General features: G+C 41.9%; 2 protein-coding genes across 5 annotated transcripts in view; one reads left to right on the top strand and one right to left on the bottom strand.

Moving 5' to 3' along the window:
* The window catches only part of LOC123763935 (cerebellin-1), a 70,284-nt gene that overhangs the window by 2,960 nt on the left and 47,833 nt on the right, over positions 1-19,491 (bottom strand). For 2 of the 4 annotated variants that reach the window (XM_069329993.1, XM_069329992.1), the window contains 2 exons: positions 1,990-2,454; positions 1,140-1,246 (listed from right to left, as the gene is read on the bottom strand). In XM_069329993.1, coding sequence (XP_069186094.1) covers positions 1,140-1,246; positions 1,990-2,442 — 560 coding nt within the window. In that variant the 5' untranslated portion in view covers positions 2,443-2,454. Of the gene's footprint in view, positions 1-1,139; positions 1,247-1,989; positions 2,455-5,861; positions 6,056-19,491 lie in introns of those variants that run through there. The other 2 variants (XM_069329994.1, XM_069329995.1) reach the window with 2 other exon arrangements.
* The window catches only part of LOC138367887 (CB1 cannabinoid receptor-interacting protein 1-like), a 92,072-nt gene continuing 82,627 nt past the window's right edge, over positions 10,047-19,491 (top strand). The window contains exon 1 of the mRNA XM_069329996.1: positions 10,047-10,439. Within this exon, the coding sequence (XP_069186097.1) occupies positions 10,365-10,439 (75 nt within the window). The 5' untranslated portion in view covers positions 10,047-10,364. The remainder of the gene's footprint in view (positions 10,440-19,491) is intronic.

Here is a 19,491-nt window from a genome sequence, read left to right as displayed (position 1 = left end):
AAGATTGAGAAGGCGACGAGTCACAATAACGTGGCTGAAGTATGTTGACCAATCCACACACTAGAAAATGTAGGGACGACGACGTTTCGGTCCGTCCTGGACCATTCTCAGGTCGACTTGAGAATAGTCCAGAACGGACCGAAACGTTGTCGTCCCTTCATTTTCTAGTATGTGGATTGGTCAACATAAGACTGAGAAGTTATCAGTGCACAAGACTGATATCGAAATTATAAGACTGATCTACGAAAACAGACGGAGAGACCTGCTTTAAGCACTGGAGAAGAGAAGAGAAGAGCCAGAGGGGACATGATTCAGATGTACAAGATACAAAAATAAATATATAAGGTGGACAATAACAAATAATTCCAAGTAAAGGGGGAAAATACCGAACGGGAGGTCAGAGGTGAGAACTGGAAAATCAGCTGAGGTACAGAGAGGTCAGAAAGTTCTCATTCCGTGTATGTGTAGCATCTGCAGGTAGGTGAACTGAAAACAATCAGCATATTTGGAAAAAATATGACAAACAAACAATAATTGTGAGTAATGTTTATTCCCCCCGTCCTAGGTTCCTTTATGGGGAAAGCTTCTCCAGGTCTCGTACAAATGAAGCTCATCCTTTGAAGACCTTTGTGAATTTGTAATAAAAGAGAACAGCTCACCTGAAGTGTGTGTAGACCCGAGTGTAACTCACCTGAAGTGTGTGTAAACCAGAGTGTAACTCACCTGAAGTGTGTGTAAACCAGAGTGTAACTCACCTGAAGTGTGTGTAGACCAGAGTGTAACTCACCTGAAGTGTGTGTAGACCAGAGTGTAACTCACCTGAAGTGTGTGTAGACCAGAGTGTAACTCACCTGAAGTGTGTGTAGACCAGAGTGTAACTCACCTGAAGTGTGTGTAGACCAGAGTGTAACTCACCTGAAGTGTGTGTAGACCAGAGTGTAACTCACCTGAAGTGTGTGTAGACTAGAGTGTAACTCACCTGAAGTGTGTGTAGACCAGAGTGTAACTCACCTGAAGTGTGTGTAAACTAGAGTGTAACTCACCTGAAGTGTGTGTAGACCAGAGTGTAACTCACCTGAAGTGTGTGTAGACCAGAGTGTAACTCACCTGAAGTGTGAATAAATAAGCGTGCAACTCACCTAAAGTTTGTGTAGCGGTCGGACATGGCAGCAAAGGTGAAGAAGTAGACTCCTGAAGAAGGGGCGAGGAACTCACTGGTGGCGGTGTTCCATCCTGACCCGACCTGCTGCACGACGCCGTGTCAGGGCGGGGCACAGGGAGCATAACTATATTAGATAAATAACACTGATGATTGATAAAGATTAAGCCACTCAAAAGGTGACACGGGCATGAATAACCGGTAAGTGGTGGCCCTTTTGAGCCATTACCAGTATCAATAGATGATACTGGAGATCTGTGGAGATGCGACTGCACCCTGCGTGACGGGAGATATCTCCCCAGATAACACTAGGGAGCATGGGAATAAGAAAGAGGCCGTTAGACAAGCAGATCAGCCACAGGTATACAAGGAAACGCTTACGGGCTATTCATGCCTATGCCACCTCTTGGGTGGCTTAATCTTTATCAATCAATCAAGGAAACACTTCTTATGTATCAGAGCAGTCAGAAGGGAATCTAGCAGAGGATTACACCATCTCTTGTCTTAAGAGTGGATATGACAGAAAACTAAAGGGACGAGAGTCGTATTAGATGACCAACAACTGGAAAGGCGGGGGCCCCATGAGCTTAAGCTCGGTCATATAAAAAACTGTTAGGAAAGTAAACACCCACACACTCGCAAAGCAGTGGAAAATGAGAAAGTATTTATGCAGAGGCCAACTCCATCCATAGCTTAAATGTTGTTATGAATACGAAATGACTAAGAGGTTTGGAAGTCATTGCAACTACCTCCTGGTAGCTAGAAGGTGGGGCTCAGGAGCTTGAGGCTAATCAACGCAAGCACACCTAAGAAAAATAATGCACACAGACCTGGGTGACTCCCTCAGCGAAGAAGACCTTGCCCCCTGCAGTGGTGTAGGAGGAGGCTCGTCGGGCGGTGAAGGCCTCTGGTGACCCGTCCCCAACCCGTGGGGTGTAGGGATACACTGTAGGCACGATGGACGGGTTCTTAGAGGGGATGCCGTTGCTGGGATAGTAGCTGGAAGGGATGACGTTGCTGGGATAGTAGCTGGAGGGGATGACGTTGCTGGGATAGTAACTGGAGGGATAGATGCTTCCGCTGCCTGCTCCCTGGGCGGGTGACCTGTAACTGTAGACCTGAGGGCTCTTCCAAGTCGTTTGGAGGTCTTCCCTCCGGGCGGCAGTTTTGGTGATGGATTTCCCATCGTTCTCTGAAGCCGCTTTCTTCTCCTTCCCTGCTTCCTCAGCCGATGCGGCAGTCAGAGCCACCACCGCCAGCACCACCAGTGTGAAGGTCCTCATCCTCAGTACGTACTGAAATATCAAAAACATTATAACAATCATTTCGTTGTTGTAGATTCAGCTTCTCGGAACAAAACGTTGCAAGTAGCACGGGCTATGGTGAGCCCGTAGTGGACTTACCTGGCACAGGAGCGGGGCTGTAACTCTGAATCGTTTCAGAGTGAGGGCCACCATCTCCAGTGGCCTCGACGGGGACAAGAATCCAGCGGCTTGGCAAAAGTCTCCCCTTTTTAAAGACTATAAAACCTCGAAGGTTATCTTCTTGAGATGATTTCGGGGCTTAGCGTCCCCGCGGCCCGGTCCTCGACCAGGCCTCCTTTTTGTTACACAACACTCAGGAAGCAGCCCGTGACAGCTGTCTAACTCCCAGGTACCTGTTTACTGCTAGGTAACAGGGGCATCACGGTGAAAGAAACATTTTGCCCATTTGTCTCCGCATCCACCGGGGATCGAACCCAGAACCTCAGGACTACGAATCCGAAGCGCTGTCCACCCAGCTGTCAAGCACCCAATTCCCAGGCGGTAGACGGAATTCCGTCCAAAATCCCTAGACCTCAAGACAAATTCAATGTTGCCCCTGTCTTCAACAACATCAGAACTTACATATTTATTTTCTTACTTTCATAAAAGTACACTGGATATTATAATAATTTTGGTGCGCAAATTGTATTATTGTAAAGGGGGAAGGGGGTTAGAAATAGCCTAAGCTACTCTATCCATTTGAGATGTATTTTCTTTCTTGTCTCAATAAACATACTTGAACTTGAATTATTGTAAAGGCACTAACGTCTATATTTTCATATTTACAAGTTCAAAATAATTTTGAAGGAAGCCATCAACTTAACATCGATTTGTTGATAACAAATCTTGACTAACAAACTTAGTCTCATGTCTTGAAACTGCAGACGAAGAAATGTTAGGTGCCATAGTAGGCATTAACTTCCTGAAGGCATTCCGTAAAGTACCACATGAACAAATTCTTGATTGATGGAATTATTTTTTCAAAATACTAGAATGGATGAGGCGACGATGGAACCACAGAAGACAGTCGTCCTAAATGGAGTAGTAGTCGACTGAAATAATGTTTTTGAGTCAAGGAATAATTCTGAGAACATAATCTATTTCACACCTGTAATATAATCTATATAATTATATAATCTATAATTACCTGTTCATAATCTATTACAGTGACATTGTTGACCACATCTCTAAGCATACCATAAAATTCGCAGACGACACGAAGATTTATGGTAAAGTGAAAAGAGAAGAGAACCTTTACGTTCGTGCAAAAAGATCAAAAATGAATTTCAACAGTGGCACAAATATTTGTAAAAGTTACTCAACGCCAGACCCTGCAGGTGGAACTCAACCCCGAGCATCACAATGGTCATATTGACGGCGCTGAATTGCAATTGGTAGAAAATAAAAGGACCTTATCGTGATTGTCCAACATGCAACACAACAAGTTGGAGCAGTTGTGAACAAAGCCTCTTGGAATAATCAGCCAACAATTCCTTATCTATTGTATCTATGCAGAGACCTCACTTATATAAAGAACAGACAACAGTTAAACATTCTTCTTCCAGAGAGTAATAAACCAATACGGCAGCCTACCCTCCAAGCCCCAGATAACACTACAGTTAAAAATAGATTTGGAAAATATTATCAGAAAGAATACAGAAGAATACAGAGAGAGTTCACGAGTTACAGTATTCTTGTCCCCGCCGCGGCCACTTGAAATAGTGTCAAAAAGGGTAAACATAACAGTGAAAAACATTAGAGACAGGAAAAATATTAGAACACTATCAGGGAAGAGTTGAAAGAGACAGGCGACAAGTGGCCCGCAATGTCCTCAGATCAAGTCCATTCCATCCAGCGGTCGATCCCAAAATCGCATTCATAAATTTTAACGTGTTGTTTATTCAAAACGGGAATGTTCAAAAATATAAATTAATATTATTATATATTAGCATATTGGGCATATTTAGGCATTAGTTAGGTTAGATTAGGTGTTTAGGTTTTGTTGGTGATTATTCAACCCGCCCTCGACTCAAGTCCATTACATTCAGCGGTCAACCCCACAGACGCATTCATAAATTTTAACATGCTGTTCATTCAAAACGGGAATTTTCTCAAGTATAAATTAATATTATAATATATTAGGATATTGTGTATAAATAGGCATAGGTTAGGTTATGTTAGGTGTTTAGGTTCTGTTGGCGATTATTTGTATTTGTAGTACGTGGGTGAAGCATTTACAGCGTTGTGGTTCGAACAAAATTCGTCAGTGAAGCACTTGTTCCGGAAGTGTTCGAACGAAATCAGTTGTGAGTCGTGTGTAAACCCTTTTTCATTCATAAAAAAGGGTTTAGTGGCTAGATTAACGAGCATTTGAAATATGTTGATGAGGACGGGCTGAATCAACAAATGCCATATACTCGTTAATCCAACCGTCACACTCCCTGTTTATGAATGAAACAAACTTTACACACGACTCACATTTGATGACGCTGGATGTAATGGACTTAAGTAGAGGACGGGTTGAAATGCTCCACCCACGTACTACAAGTGCAAATAATCGCCAACAGAACCTAAACACCTAGCCTAACTTAACCAGTGCCTAAATATGTACAATATGCTAATATAAAATAATATTAATTTATATTTGATAAAATTCCTGTTTTGAATGAACAGCATGTTAAAATTGATGAATGCGTCTTTGGGGTCGACCGTTGGATGGAATGGACTTGGTCCGAGGACGGGTTGCTGTTAAGGCTTCACCCACGAACTAAAATATAAATAATCACCAACTGATGAACCTCTCTTGAGGGAAGGCTGCCGCTTTAACGAGCCTTGCCTGAGGATAAGTAACATAATCCGGGAAATCGGTGGTTACATGTATTAACTTTTGGCCTTTGTTGATTAAATTTTTGAATGGGCTCTGCTGCACTTTTGACGAGCATAGCCTGAGAATGGGCTGGAGCTTAATAATGTCGCCCATGGACCTTTCGAATCTAACACGTTTATCTGCGTACTAAAATAATTCATTTCTAGACAAAACCTAATTGCAAAATATTCAGTAATAATTTAGTATATCTAAACATGAAGAGTCCCAGATTCTTCAGTGTAACTCGACAAATATATGGTACATTACATTTAAACACATAATTGTCATTAAGATGAAACTTGGTAAATTCCTCTATAACATTGATTATGAGCAATGCTGTGGTACGAACGTTGTGTGAACCGTCTACAAAAATAATCCAGCCGTATTAGACTAAATTTATCGAATGTTCAGTTTCATCTGTGTATATAATTACAATATTACTAAATGAAATCATTATTTCGCGGGAACTTTGGTTGCGCCTGCGCAGTACAGCTCGCCAACTGCTGCACTTGATAAATTAATTTCGTCTCACCTTCCCCGCGGTGGAGATCGATGTGTGTTGACGGGTCCACGGCGGAATACAGAACTATAGTGGTTTCTTGGACCATTATATATATACAGTTTTGTAATCAGTTCACCAGCATTTCCGTGTTTGTTAATACTTCCCACATGGATCATTTCTCCTTGGCGCGGGATTCCTAATCCGGATGTGAACGAACTTAACTAATGTAAACGAATTTGGAATTGCGTCTCGCGGTAACAAGGCAAGTTTCCTATACTGGTATAAGTATTGATGATTATTACATTGTTTATTGATGAATATTGTAGGGAGGGATTAGTAATGTCGGTAGGACCAATTAAGAGCTGCATAATTTGTTATATTATTTGACAGGAAGTCCGGTTGAGGGCCGGGTTTAGTCCCAAGGTTAGGTACACACGGCCACTCATGTGTTGTATCCGGATTATAATGCGTCTCCTTCCTCGATTTGTGATCTCATGTAATATGGGATACAATTATGAATGCACAATAGATGTGTAGTTGATTACTTACTGTATGAAACTAATATATCACATCTATATGATTGTGCATGCTGGAAGGGTTAACTAGCGCTTACGCTAATTACGCCATTAGACCTTTCTTCTACGTTCATGTTTGAAAATATAGTCACTTCTGGTCATCAAAAATATATTTGGAAACAATCACTGAAAGTAAACGTCACTGAATAAGCCTTCATGCGAACCTAACCAAATTAAAGCACACTTGCTCTGAGTCTCACAAACTAACGCAAAGTAGATAAACATATGAATTTAAAATGTTAGTTTTAGTGTGGAAATGAATCTGGGGGAAGGGAAGGGAATTAGCACGGTCAAGCCATTACGACTATGTAGCACTTGGAAGGGGTCAGGATGAAGATTTGGGATGGGACGGGGGAAGGAATAGTGCCCAACCACTTGCACGGTCGGGGATTGAACGCCGACCAGCATGAAGGGAGACCGTCGCTCTACCGTCCAGCCCAAGTAGTTGGCCGGAAATGAATTATTGTGGAAATGATGGTGGACGGAGAGGAAAAAGACGGGTTAGGTTAACACAAGTGCTGTTATATTTTACTGTTTAGCTTTAAATAATGTTAATAGTTATATCCGGATAGATCAGATCAAGGAGAGGACAGGTTGCTCGCAGGAAGCAGTGCTTTTCTGTAACAATTGATTTCACTGTTATATCAAATATTGTTCCTTCGTTTTACCTGATGCTCTCTCTCTCTCTCTCTCTCATCTTCTCTCTTTTCACTATTTTTTTTGTAATCTTAGTTTAACCTTTTTCTCTCACTTTCCCACAGTTTTTCTGTCTTGTCTCACTTGCTCTCTCACACACACTTACTTTCTCTTTCACTCCTTTTCATTTTCACACTTTTTTTTCCCTTTCGTAATTTCTCTCTCTCCTAATTACCTTGTTTGGTAAAGAAGCGCGTAAATTGTGAAAGATTCCATATTTTTTGTCATGACAATGTTCCACTATAATTTGCCAAGGTCAATGTTGTGACGAATAAGATGCGTAAATTCCACAAGATATCCTAATAATCAATAATAATAATAATTATTATTATTATTATGTTAATTTCTACAAAATTATACATTACATTACGTACATGGTACAGCTTTAAATTTGTTTTATAAGGCCGCTAATCACTCACAGCATTTCAGAATTTATGTTAATTTCTACAAAATTCTACATTACATACATTAAGTACATGCTACAGCTTTAAATTTGTTTTATACGGCCGCTAATCACTCACAGCATTTCAGAATTTTTGTTTTAAAATACTCGGAGCAAGTCTCACAAACATACGCCATAGGCTACGGGTATGGGCTTGGGTAGCAGAGTGGCTTGTCATCAGGAAACGGCTGCTCCTATATAAAGAAACGTTGGCGAGGTGTAGAAGTCGGTGCATTGGTTCATTCCACAATAAGGAGTTCTCTGACCATTAATATATGCCAATACAAAACTAGTTAGTACTGGGAAAGGTGTCGGAGGAGAACGGCTCATATGGACTAGGCTACTGTCAGGATGAGCTGAAAGCAAACCAATACATCTCTCCAAATATTATTATACCTACAGCAACTATGGATGAAATGTTGCGCCCAAATACGTCCCCGTTTTGTATTATTGCAAGTCTAAATGGTATAACAAAAAGTAGAACCAGCTTACCATAAATCTAACCTGTCTTATGCCTAACATTTACAGTCTTTGGTGTAATACATACAATAGGCTACTGAGCCTAGGACAATTTAAATTTTGTTGTTTTGGTTAAATTTTGTTAAGCTTTAAAAATATTTTTTGTTGAGTGCAGCAGTCTATATTTTGTACAGTCCATCTACCTACAGTCGCTGTAGGCAATATAATTTTTGGATGGCAGATCGAGTGAAATATGACTAGCTTCAGCATGGAAAATCACAAAATTAGGCAGTCTAGGAACAATATAATAAAATATGAATTCCGAATATTTGAAAGAAGGATAGATATATATAAAGAGAAGAATGCAAATAAAGAGTTCCGACTTCCGGGAATTGCGATCGTGATTCCCTAAATAAGCATAATAGACAGATGTCTTGATCTACATATCCAGCCCGTCCTCTTAAGTTTCCTGAAACGGACAGAAAATGGTGTATTAATATTATCGAACCTACCCTAATCAAACCTATCCTAGCCTAACCTAACCTATCGTCCAAGAATAGAAAATGTGAATGTTCGCTAGCCGCTATGATTAACATTACCCCTTTATTTATCCACTCTGGGTTTTGATATAAACATGCGGTGTATTATGTGAGACGACGAGTTGTTTACATGTCACTAATTTGTCCTGGAGAAAATAATCACGAAGAGAATAATGGAACATTTGGACAGGATCATTAACTTAATTTGTAACTGAGAGAGCACGATTTAAAAAAAGAAAAAAAGAAAAGACATGCCTGATGAAATGATATTTTGATACGTACGATACTTTGCCAAGTTTCATGAAACTGTCAAGTTGTATGCCATTGCAATAGAATTGCCACAATAACCCAATTTAACCTAACAGCCTAATAGTGTGCCTTATCCCACAAGCATAATAAAATCAAACAAAGTTAAAGGAACATTAAGGGAAGTGAGGGGGGTTGGGGGGGGGGAGAGGATAAATTCACCAATAGGTTTTAATTTTGATCTACGATATTGTATTTGAAATAATGTTTTTACAGCCATATTCCAATCCCCAAGAAAACGCTTTATCGTGTCCCCAGCTACAATTTCTAACCATTCTAGTATTCTATCGGGGACTTCACGAGTTTGAATTTCCTTTACCAATATTGTGTGTGGAACATATCGACATGAGGTGGGTGGCCTTGGCAGTGCTGCAAACATATAGGTAAAGCAGCAAAGATATTTTTCTTCAAAATTGTTTTCCAGGAGTCAGTGGGACTCCTTGAGGAGATTGTATTGTTAATGACGGCTCTTCTCTTGCGGGCGTTCGTGCTTGCGTGTATTTAGCGGGTGCGTGGCGCGTGCGTGAGGGGGAGGCCACGTGCGCCAGCGGTGTTCCGGAGTTAGTGTGTGGCACCGCTGAGAGCCAGTCAGGCCCTGGCGCTCTCCTTCCTCGCACGCCACACCACGCGCCCCCCACCACCTCCACCTGCCTCCCACGCCCTCCACACCTCGCCCCTCCCACGCCCTCTCCCGCGCCTTCACCTGCCCAGGACCGGGTCGCTGGGTGCCTGTGTGAAGACCCACTTCAGGTACCTCCATACCTGTCATTTCTCAAGTCCCAGTTTCTGTTATATCCGTTTCACCGCAGATGTTTTAGACTCTGTAGGAGATGCTGCTGTTTGCTTAATGAAATAAAAAGGGATTGCATCGATATTAGGTTCTTAGACGTTTTATGCATCGACTTATCATCGGAGGCCTCAAATTGAACTAGAATTAGCTAGAATATTGTACTTTGACAAGTAAGTTCGCAACGAGATCTTTAATTACATCCGTGTCACCTGTGGGTAAACCTTTGAGTAAAGTTTTAAAGCAGGAAACTGGACTTCAATGCTGGATATTTTGTGTTGAAATTCACCGATGAAGATAAGATTGAATGCTAGTTTGTCCGTGCATTACTTATCAGGTGTTTCCAGGATTGAACATTTAATTTGACGTGTGTGTTGCTTCGCCCATTTGTTGCTGACCGGTGTACGTGTGTGCAAAGACCATCTGCACACTTGAGCAACTAATATTAGAGACGTGTTTTCGCTCAGAGGTCAACAGGTAGAGGCAGGAGACGTAGAGAAGTCGGATGGTAGTATTGACCAAATCAGGGGCGGGGAATCACAGAAAACGAGAAAAGGGGTAACACAGAAAACGGGCGAGGGGGTGACTGAGAGAGAACGGGAAGTGTTATCACCCTACGTGTGCGAGGGGGTGGTAGCGACCAGGAGGGGGTCCATCATCACAGGCAGTGAACGTAGGCGGAGGAGCTGCGGCGACGGCAAGAAAAGAGTTCGGTTCTCAGTGTCCAGGATGGATTGCGACACCAACTTCAAGGTGACCATGTCCATCAAGAAGGAGTCGGACGGCGTCCCGGTTTTCTTCAAGGTAAGGACATCTATCTTTGTCACGAAACAGTGTGTAGAACACTAGAAAACATTTTGTACTGTCATTTTATATTGTGCTTATTAGCTTGTGGTCTCACCGCGAGGTATTAGCGTGCAGCTGTTTTAACCGGTCAGCGCCTCGACTATAAATATTTTTGTTCTATAATATCGTGTAAGTTTTCAGACCGAAATTATCTTGTTGGATATTTTAGGTTAGTATACGTTCGAGGATGCGGCTCCGTGTTCTAGTAATTGTTGACGTTCGCCAAGGCGCGGCTATTTCTGTGCACAACGTCGCTGGTAGGCCTACTTCTGCTTCGAATGACAGACGTGCTAACCGATTATAGCAGACGCCGCTGTAATAGGTCCTACTCTCCTGGTGCCAGCCGGTAAAATATCCATGGCCCCATAAAATATACAAGATTCCATAAAACATCCATTACGTATTGTGCTCTGGTTTTGGACGTCTCTTCATTGTATTATGGATTGCGTGCCGTCTCTGTGGTCCTGGTTTATAGGACACGGATAAATGCACAGAGCGGCGCCCCCCCTCCCGTCTCGGTGTATATCACCAGAGTTTACTTTAGGTCGGGATTATACCCAGAACTAAAGTATACTTGCTGGTTGCTCAGTAAATACTTGTGGTGGCCTTAATAATTAGACCCTCCACAAGTTAATAGTCATAAAGCCCAATACCAAACTAGACCTAAGTTATTATAATAATAATAATGATTTACAAAAAAATATAAAGAAAATTATGATAGTGGTTAATTGATTACTACAGAGTATGTACATTTAATAAAATAACTAATATGCAAGGCGTTTCGGACATGAAATAATTCAGTCAAATTATTCATATGTTTAATGGGTAAACACTAATACTGAACGGGACGTAAGCTGACTTACGTAGATTGTTCCAGAAATTTAGCATGTGATGTACAGAATTTAAGTGTTAAGGCAGAAAGGCACAGACTACTTAATAATAATAATAATAATAATAATAATAATGTTTTATGCATAACACATGCAAATGTAAGAATATAATACAAGGGTATATTTGAAGGTATAAGGATTGCATATTAAATAAAGCCAATTTCGCAAGGCGTTTCGGGCAAATCTTAGAATCATTTAGGTACAAATCTGTATAAGTATAAAGGGGTAAGCATGTCTTAATAAATGAGCAGTAAGCTAACACATGTGAGATGAACAAGAAGTTTAACAAATAATATACCAAATAAAGGTGATACTTAATGACTTGATGATAAATAAGCATAGGCTACTACATTATATAATCTGTAGTGTTATCATCGGAACAATATTAAATATTTACAATAGCAGCAAAACACAATATTGACATTTGGGATGAGGAAATGTAAGTGAAATTTGTTACATGATGTTTGATACTTTTTGGTGTCTTTTTTTAATGATTGAGAGTAGTACAGCTTTTAATCTTATTTGAGAGGTCATTCCACTTTTTGGGACCCTTAATTTACACTGCATTTCTGGTTAGGTTGAATCCTTCTCTTGGAGTATAACCTGGATATTTGTTCCTCGTGTGGTGCCCATGGGTTCTGTTACAGTGCTCAAGGAAGCACTTGAGGTCGGGATTAGTATTGCGGAGTTTTATAAGCGTTTTATAAATACAGTAGACGCTTGAGAGTGTGTGTGCCGTTTGTTATTGTTCTAGTTACTGATTTATGACGAGTAATTATGGATTTAAAATAATTTTGGTTTGTAGATCCCCAGGTACAGATACCGTAGGTGGCATGGATAGATGAATGAATAATAAAGTTTTAACAAGACAGAGCCAGAGCTCCGTGAGTTCGGATTTTAGAGAGAATTCCTGCTATTTTAGGAACTTTTGTTTTTGTTTTGAATATGACAATTTTTAGTATCTGTTAGTGAGTCGACTCGGTGGTCGGCGGTCGTGGGTTCGGTCCTCAGCAATACACCTTAACTTGAAAGTGTCATGTCCACACTTGGCTTTACTTCCCTATTTGTGCTTGCGGGGGTTGAGCTCTGGCTCTTTGGTCCCGCCTCTCAACTGTCAATCAACTGGTGTACAGATTCCTGAGCCTATTGGGCTCTATCATATCTACACTTGAAACTGTGTATGGAGTCAGCCTCCACCACATCACTGCCTAATGCATTCCTTCCGTTAACTACTCTGACACTGAAAAAGTTCCTTCTAACGTCTCTGTGGCTCATGTGGGTACTCAGTCTCCACCTGTGTCCCCTTGTTCGCGTCCCACCAGTGTTAAACAGACGTTGGATGTCGCCGCGGTTATTTGCTTACCAGTCGACTTTGCTTAATTCTGGTCACCATTTTGTGGTTTAAAACTTCTAATTAAACAAATAAACAAGTGTAAACTACCCTGGTCCGAAGGCATTTAGAGTTGAATGGACAAGCCTGAAGTCGCATTGGACTTGCCCGGCCCATTGAACCAGGGTCACTGGTCTGGCAAAGGACTGTGGAATGCGAAGCGTATAATAATAGTTCCCTTGTCAGAGATAGACAGCATGTGCTTAGGATGATCTCGAAGTCCCCCTCTTAGGTCGAACTGCTAACCTTCGCCAGCATGCAACCCACAACAGTCAGGGTGTACAGTATCACCACACAACAGTCAAGGTGTTCAGTATCACCACACAACAGTCAGGGTGTACAGTATCACCACACAACAGTCAAGGTGTTCAGTATCACCACACAACAGTCAGGGTGTTCAGTATCACCACACAACAGTCAGGGTGTTCAGTATCACCACACAACAGTCAAGGTGTTCAGTATCACCACACAACAGTCAGGGTGTTCAGTACCACCACACAACAGTCAAGGTGTTCAGTAACCACCACACAACAGTCAGGGTGTTCAGTACCACCACACAACAGTCAAGGTGTTCAGTAACCACCACACAACAGTCAGGGTGTTCAGTACCACCACACAACAGACAGGGTGTTCAGTACCACCACACAACAGTCAGGGTGTTCAGTACCACCACACAACAGTCAGGGTGTTCAGTACCACCACACAACAGTCAGGGTGTTCAGTAACCACCACTACAAAATGTTATCAAGACAAATTCACATAGTCTAACTTTTTCGTAATTTGATTTGTGGTAAAATTTAGGTTCCGCGTAATTACATGGCAGCTGTTGGCGCAAGATAGTGCTGTATTGCATACTTCTATATGTGTCTGTATTTAACCTGTCCTACTCAAGTAATACGTCTCATTTTGTACGTTGTGATCCCCCCAGAGTACATATATATATATACTAAGGTACTATGAAAAGTAGAAGCTGAGGAATATCATCGTTTAATATACATACAGTCTCCGTGGTGTAGTGGTAAGACACTCGCCTGGCGTTCCGCGAGCGCTATGTCATGGGTTCGTATCCTGGCCGGGGAGGATTTACTTGGAGCAATTCCTTAACTGTAGCCTCTGTTTAACGCAACAGTAAAATGTGTACTTGGATGAAAAAACCATTCTTCGCTTCAGGGGATCGTATTCCAGGGACCATAGGATTAAGGACTTGCCCGAAACGCTACGCGTACTAGTGGCTGTACAAGAATGTAGCAACTCTTGTATATATATCAAAAAAAAAAAAAAAAAAATCTTTAGGCTACGTTAGGTGGGTTTCTTGGGTTCGTGCGTTTTTTTGTTTTTGGTTAGGTTAACACTTTGTATTTTGTACGTTGTGGCAAATCAAAGGAACTGGCCGATGTGTGTCGTGTCTGTGTGCGTGTGTGTCGTGTCTGTGTGCGTGTGTGTGTGTATGAGTGTTGTATGTGTTTGATTGTCTTTCCCTTTCCTCTATATCCCTCTCTCCCTGTTTCTCTTTCTCCTTTCTATTTCTTTCTCTCTCTCTGTCTCTCTCTCCGCCACTTACCAGGTAATTTCTCTGGCTCAAATTTGGCCGCTAATTACACCACAATTTTGTTTATGAAATGAATGTTACCAACACAAGGTTTTATATGGTTGACTTAATTATGTTTATATATTTAAATACTATATATAAATTCTGAAAAAATTAGTATATTTGAGGGGGGGGGAAGACCACCACAGTGTAAATGCTCTAACAAGACCAAGTAGTTGGTTCACAACCACGATTCGCTTGTTCGACATGCTTGGCAGAATAGAAGCGTTTGGGGATTGTTTCTTTTCATCTGATGCTTCTGTTCACCAAGGATTAAATATATGCCCGGGAGTTAGACACCTGTGGTGGGTTTCATCCTGGGGGATGCTCAATAGTCGGCCTAGTAAATATGGTAGAGAAAAATAGGTCAGGAGTCGTTACATTAAACAACCGTCGGTTGGAAAGGCGGGTTCCAAGAGCTATATATATATATATATATATATATATATATATATATATATATATATATATATATAATACTACAGGTACACTCGACAAATTAGCTACAACAAAGATCACAACTAATACAATTTTGTTGTAAACAAATATTGAACATAATTTGTTCGTGCATTAGGCTAAGTTGTTACATAATTTCAGAACACGTGTCTTGAAATTGGTCTTCATATTTTCCTGACTCAAGCCCTCCTTCCCCGTCACTCTCTTACTTCCTCTCTACCTCCCCCCTTTCTCTATCTCTCTCACCCCTAGATCCTCTATATCTCTCTCTCTCCCTCCCAATTTCTCTACCTCCTTATTGTCTCTTCGTCCTCCCACCTCTCGACCTCACGTGGTGTCTGAGGACAATCCTTAATTTAGTAATGAGACTCCGACACAAAAATGAAAAATATTTACATTTTTATGTTTTCGCGCCTTTTTCCTGCCTCCCCGCTCAGCTGAGAAGTCCGGCGGTGTCTTTTGGCGCGCTTTCTACAACTTAAGTTTGGCGCGCCTCTTAATTATTCACTTTTAGTGTACTTTTGGTATTTGCTAATGGCGCATTCTCTTGTTACATTTAGGGATCATTTTGGTTTCATTTTTATATTTTAATTTTACTCTTTATTTTTTCTAATTGCATTTTTGAGATATTGTTAACTGATAGGATATGTTTTTTACATGTGTTCTATATTTACCTTTTTTTTTTTCTTTTAAGTTTCACGCGTTTTTTTATTTACAATTTGGCGCGATTTTTAACATTTTTGGCGCCTTTTTTAATTGTATTTACATTGGCGCATTTTTAAGCTACCTTTTGTTGTTGTTGTGTGGGGAAATTTACGTCCCTTATATATTTACACTTGGAATGTTTTTTTTAATTCACAATTACGTACCTTGTGTCAAAAAAGGTACGGCAGCCACTACACTATTTACTCATAGCGTTTTTGTGTTTTTCTCAGTGTTTTTTTCCGGACTTGAATTATTTACTTGGTGTTTTAACAGCATCTTCCCTGCACTGTCAAGGATAAATATATAATACAGACATGTGCGGCCCGGGAAACTTTTTTTTATTAAATTTTCCTGACACTCGGAGGGATATTTATATTTAGAAGTTGGATATTTGTGGATATATGCTGTGTGTAGGTATATATACAGACGTGTGTGTATGCTATGTGTAGGTATATATACAGGCGTGTGTGTATGCTATGTGTAGGTATATATACAGGCGTGTGTGTATGCTATGTGTAGGTATATATACAGACGTGTGTGTATGCTATGTGTAGGTATATATACAGACGTGTGTGTATGCTATGTGTAAGTATATATACAGGCGTGTGTATGCTATGTGTAGGTATATATACAGACGTGTGTGTATGCTATGTGTAGGTATATACAGACGTGTGTGTGTGTGTGTGTGTGTACTTGCATATTAGGTGCTAAAGTTTACCTATTAGTGTGTACAGAGAATAGTATCTAGCTCTTGGGCCCGACCTGCACACTATTAGTATCTTGTTCGTTCCTTCCAACTTTCTAGTAGTTTATCGTTCTTTTATTCCCTCATTTGGTAATCCATCTCGTCTGTTCTTGGTATCTTGTATGTTGTGATCATAACTCCTCTGGTCCTTCTCTCTTCTAGTGTATTAGGCTCAGTTCAGTTAATCTGTCTTTATTAGAAGTCTTTTCTGCTTTCTCACTCAACTTGTGATGAACAAGATGGAGTCCATGACGACAAGGCACATTCTTGTTTATATTCACAATGAAGGCGTCATTTATGTCAGCTGTGTATACAATGCTGAAGTTATTATCTTGAATAATAGAATGTTTATAGTTTCCCATTGGACCAGAACCGTAAACAATGAACATTCATTTCCTAAAGCAATGTATAAATGTATGGCCACGTTTGTGATAGAGTAAATAAATAAATCTGATATACATCACACTATTTTTACACTTGGTAGTTGAACTCTCTTCTTACAGCTTCTTACAGCCTCTGGGGGTCTAAAGCCTGTACCCGTAATGAACACGTGTGACGTCACTATGACGTCATAGTGACATTACACACCTCGTCCAAACCTTATATAAAATACAAAATTTTATCTCTTATTTTTGTTACTTACATGAAGTTTGGATAGCTTAGGTTAGCTTTGGATAGCTTAGGTTTGGTTTGGATAGCTTAGGTTAGCTTTGGATAGCTTAGGTTACGTTTGGATAAGCTAGGTTTTCATAGGTTGGATCAGGCTAGGTTTGGTGAGATTAGATTTGGAGTAGCGATGACGTAGAGAGGATACATACTTTCCTCAGGTTTTGGACTCTACTCTTCAGAAGGGCTTCGGAGGACATTATTACAGTCCTCTTGTAGTTATGTTGGAAAAGTTTCACTAATAATTACAATGTGCGCATTATACAGATACACAAATGTACTAAAACAACGCATGTTAACGAGGACTTGTTATTGATTAGTCCCTTAGAGTGAAGTCGTGAAGTCTTGAAGTCTTGGTCACCAACAGTACAGACAAGTCTTGGCCTCCAACAGTACAGACAAGTCTTGGCCCCCCAACAGTACAGACAAGTCTTGGCCCCCCAACAGTACAGACAAGTCTTGGCCCCCCAACAGTACAGACAAGTCTTGGCCTCCAACAGTACAGACAAGTCTTGGCCCCCCAACAGTACAGACAAGTCTTGGCCCCCCAACAGTACAGACAAGTCTTGGCCCCCCAACAGTACAGACAAGTCTTGGCCCCCCAACAGTACAGACAAGTCTTGGCCCCCCAACAGTACAGACAAGTCTTGGCCCCCCAACAGTACAGACAAGTCTTGGCCCCCCAACAGTACAGACAAGTCTTGGCCCCCCAACAGTACAGACAAGTCTTGACAACAACTCCACAACTGCTGCTAACCAACCATCACAAACTCCCACCACAGTCGGGGAATACCTAATGCATACAGAATAATTAGTTTGTAAGTTCATTCGTCGCGGCCAAGCTTGATACCACGGCCAAGCTTGACACCACGCCCAAGCTTGACACCACGGCCAAGCTTGATACCACGGCCAAGCTTGACACCACGCCCAAGCTTGACACCACGGCCAAGCTTGATACCACGGCCAAGCTTGACACCACGCCCAAGCTTGACACCACGGCCAAGCTTGACACCACGCCCAAGCTTGCACCACGGCCAAGCTTGACACCACGCCCAAGCTTGACACCACGGCCAAGCTTGACACAACGCCCAAGCTTGACACCACGGCCAAGCTTGACACCACGCCCAAGCTTGACGCCACGCCCAAGCTTGACACCACGGCCAAGCTTGACACAACGCCCAAGCTTGACACCACGGCCAAGCTTGACACCACGCCCAAGCTTGACACCACGCCCAAGCTTGACACAACGCCCAAGCTTGACACCACGGCCAAGCTTGACACCACGCCCAAGCTTGACACCACGCCCAAGCTTGACACCACGCCCAAGCTTGACACCACGGCCAAGCTTGACACCACGGCCAAGCTTGACACCACGCCCAAGCTTGACACCACGCCCAAGCTTGACACCACGCCCAAGCTTGACACAACGGCCAAGCTTGACAACGCCCAAGCTTGACACCACGGCCAAGCTTGACACCACGGCCAAGCTTGACACCACGCCCAAGCTTGACACCACGGCCAAGTTTGACACAACGCCCAAGCTTGACACCACGGCCAAGCTTGACACCACGCCCAAGCTTGACACCACGCCCAAGCTTGACACCACGGCCAAGCTTGACACAACGGCCAAGCTTGACACAACGCCCAAGCTTGACACCACGGCCAAGCTTGACACAACGTCCAAGCTTGACACCACGGCCAAGCTTGACACCACGCCCAAGCTTGACACCACGGCCAAGCTTGACACAACGGCCAAGCTTGACACCACGGCCAAGCTTGACACCACGCCCAAGCTTGACACCACGGCCAAGCTTGACACAACGGCCAAGCTTGACACAACGGCCAAGCTTGACACAACGGCCAAGCTTGACACAACGGCCAAGCTTGACACCACGGCCAAGCCTAACACTACGGCTTACGCCAGTAGTGTAAACGGGGCCAGAAGGTAATAGTTTAAGTTTTGGTAAAAAGTGCCTTTTGGTGACCTCATTTTTCGCTTCCATAAGGTAAAGATTGCATTTATGTTTGACAATTTTGTAATTTTCCACTTGATATCTGGTAGCTATTATTATTACGTAAGCTCAGAGAACTACTTTTTTTTAGCATTAAGCTGCATCTACTAATATTTTGGTTCATTTTAAAAGCCTAGCTGATTGATCTTGTGTTTATCTTGACTTCAACTGAATTATCTTCCCGCCCTATTCTTGTATCGTCTGTATATTTGCAAATGTTGATGTTCAATGCTGTATGTAAATCGTTTATACACGGTAAACTACGGAGGTTCCAAGACGGAGCCTAGTGCCACCTCACTCACTCACTATAGTTCCTTACTCACACTGGGTTATATCTACACTCTGCCTTCAGTGAAATAACCACGTGCTTATCCAGTGTAGGATAACACCCCCCAACCCCCAGTACCACGTGCTTCTAAATTTGTAATTAGTCTCGTGATTCACAGTATCAACGACTCTGCTAAAGCCAAGGTATACAATGCTGCAAGTCTTAATCCGCTATATCAACTGCCTGAAATATACTTGTACAGAATGAGTGTAAATTGGTTAAACACTTGA

The sequence above is a fragment of the Procambarus clarkii genome, chromosome 23 (genome assembly GCF_040958095.1).
Source record: "Procambarus clarkii isolate CNS0578487 chromosome 23, FALCON_Pclarkii_2.0, whole genome shotgun sequence".
NCBI lineage: Eukaryota > Metazoa > Arthropoda > Malacostraca > Decapoda > Cambaridae > Procambarus > Procambarus clarkii.
The sequence above is the reverse complement of the archived record's forward strand: the minus strand, read 5'-3'. Positions and strand labels throughout refer to the sequence as shown.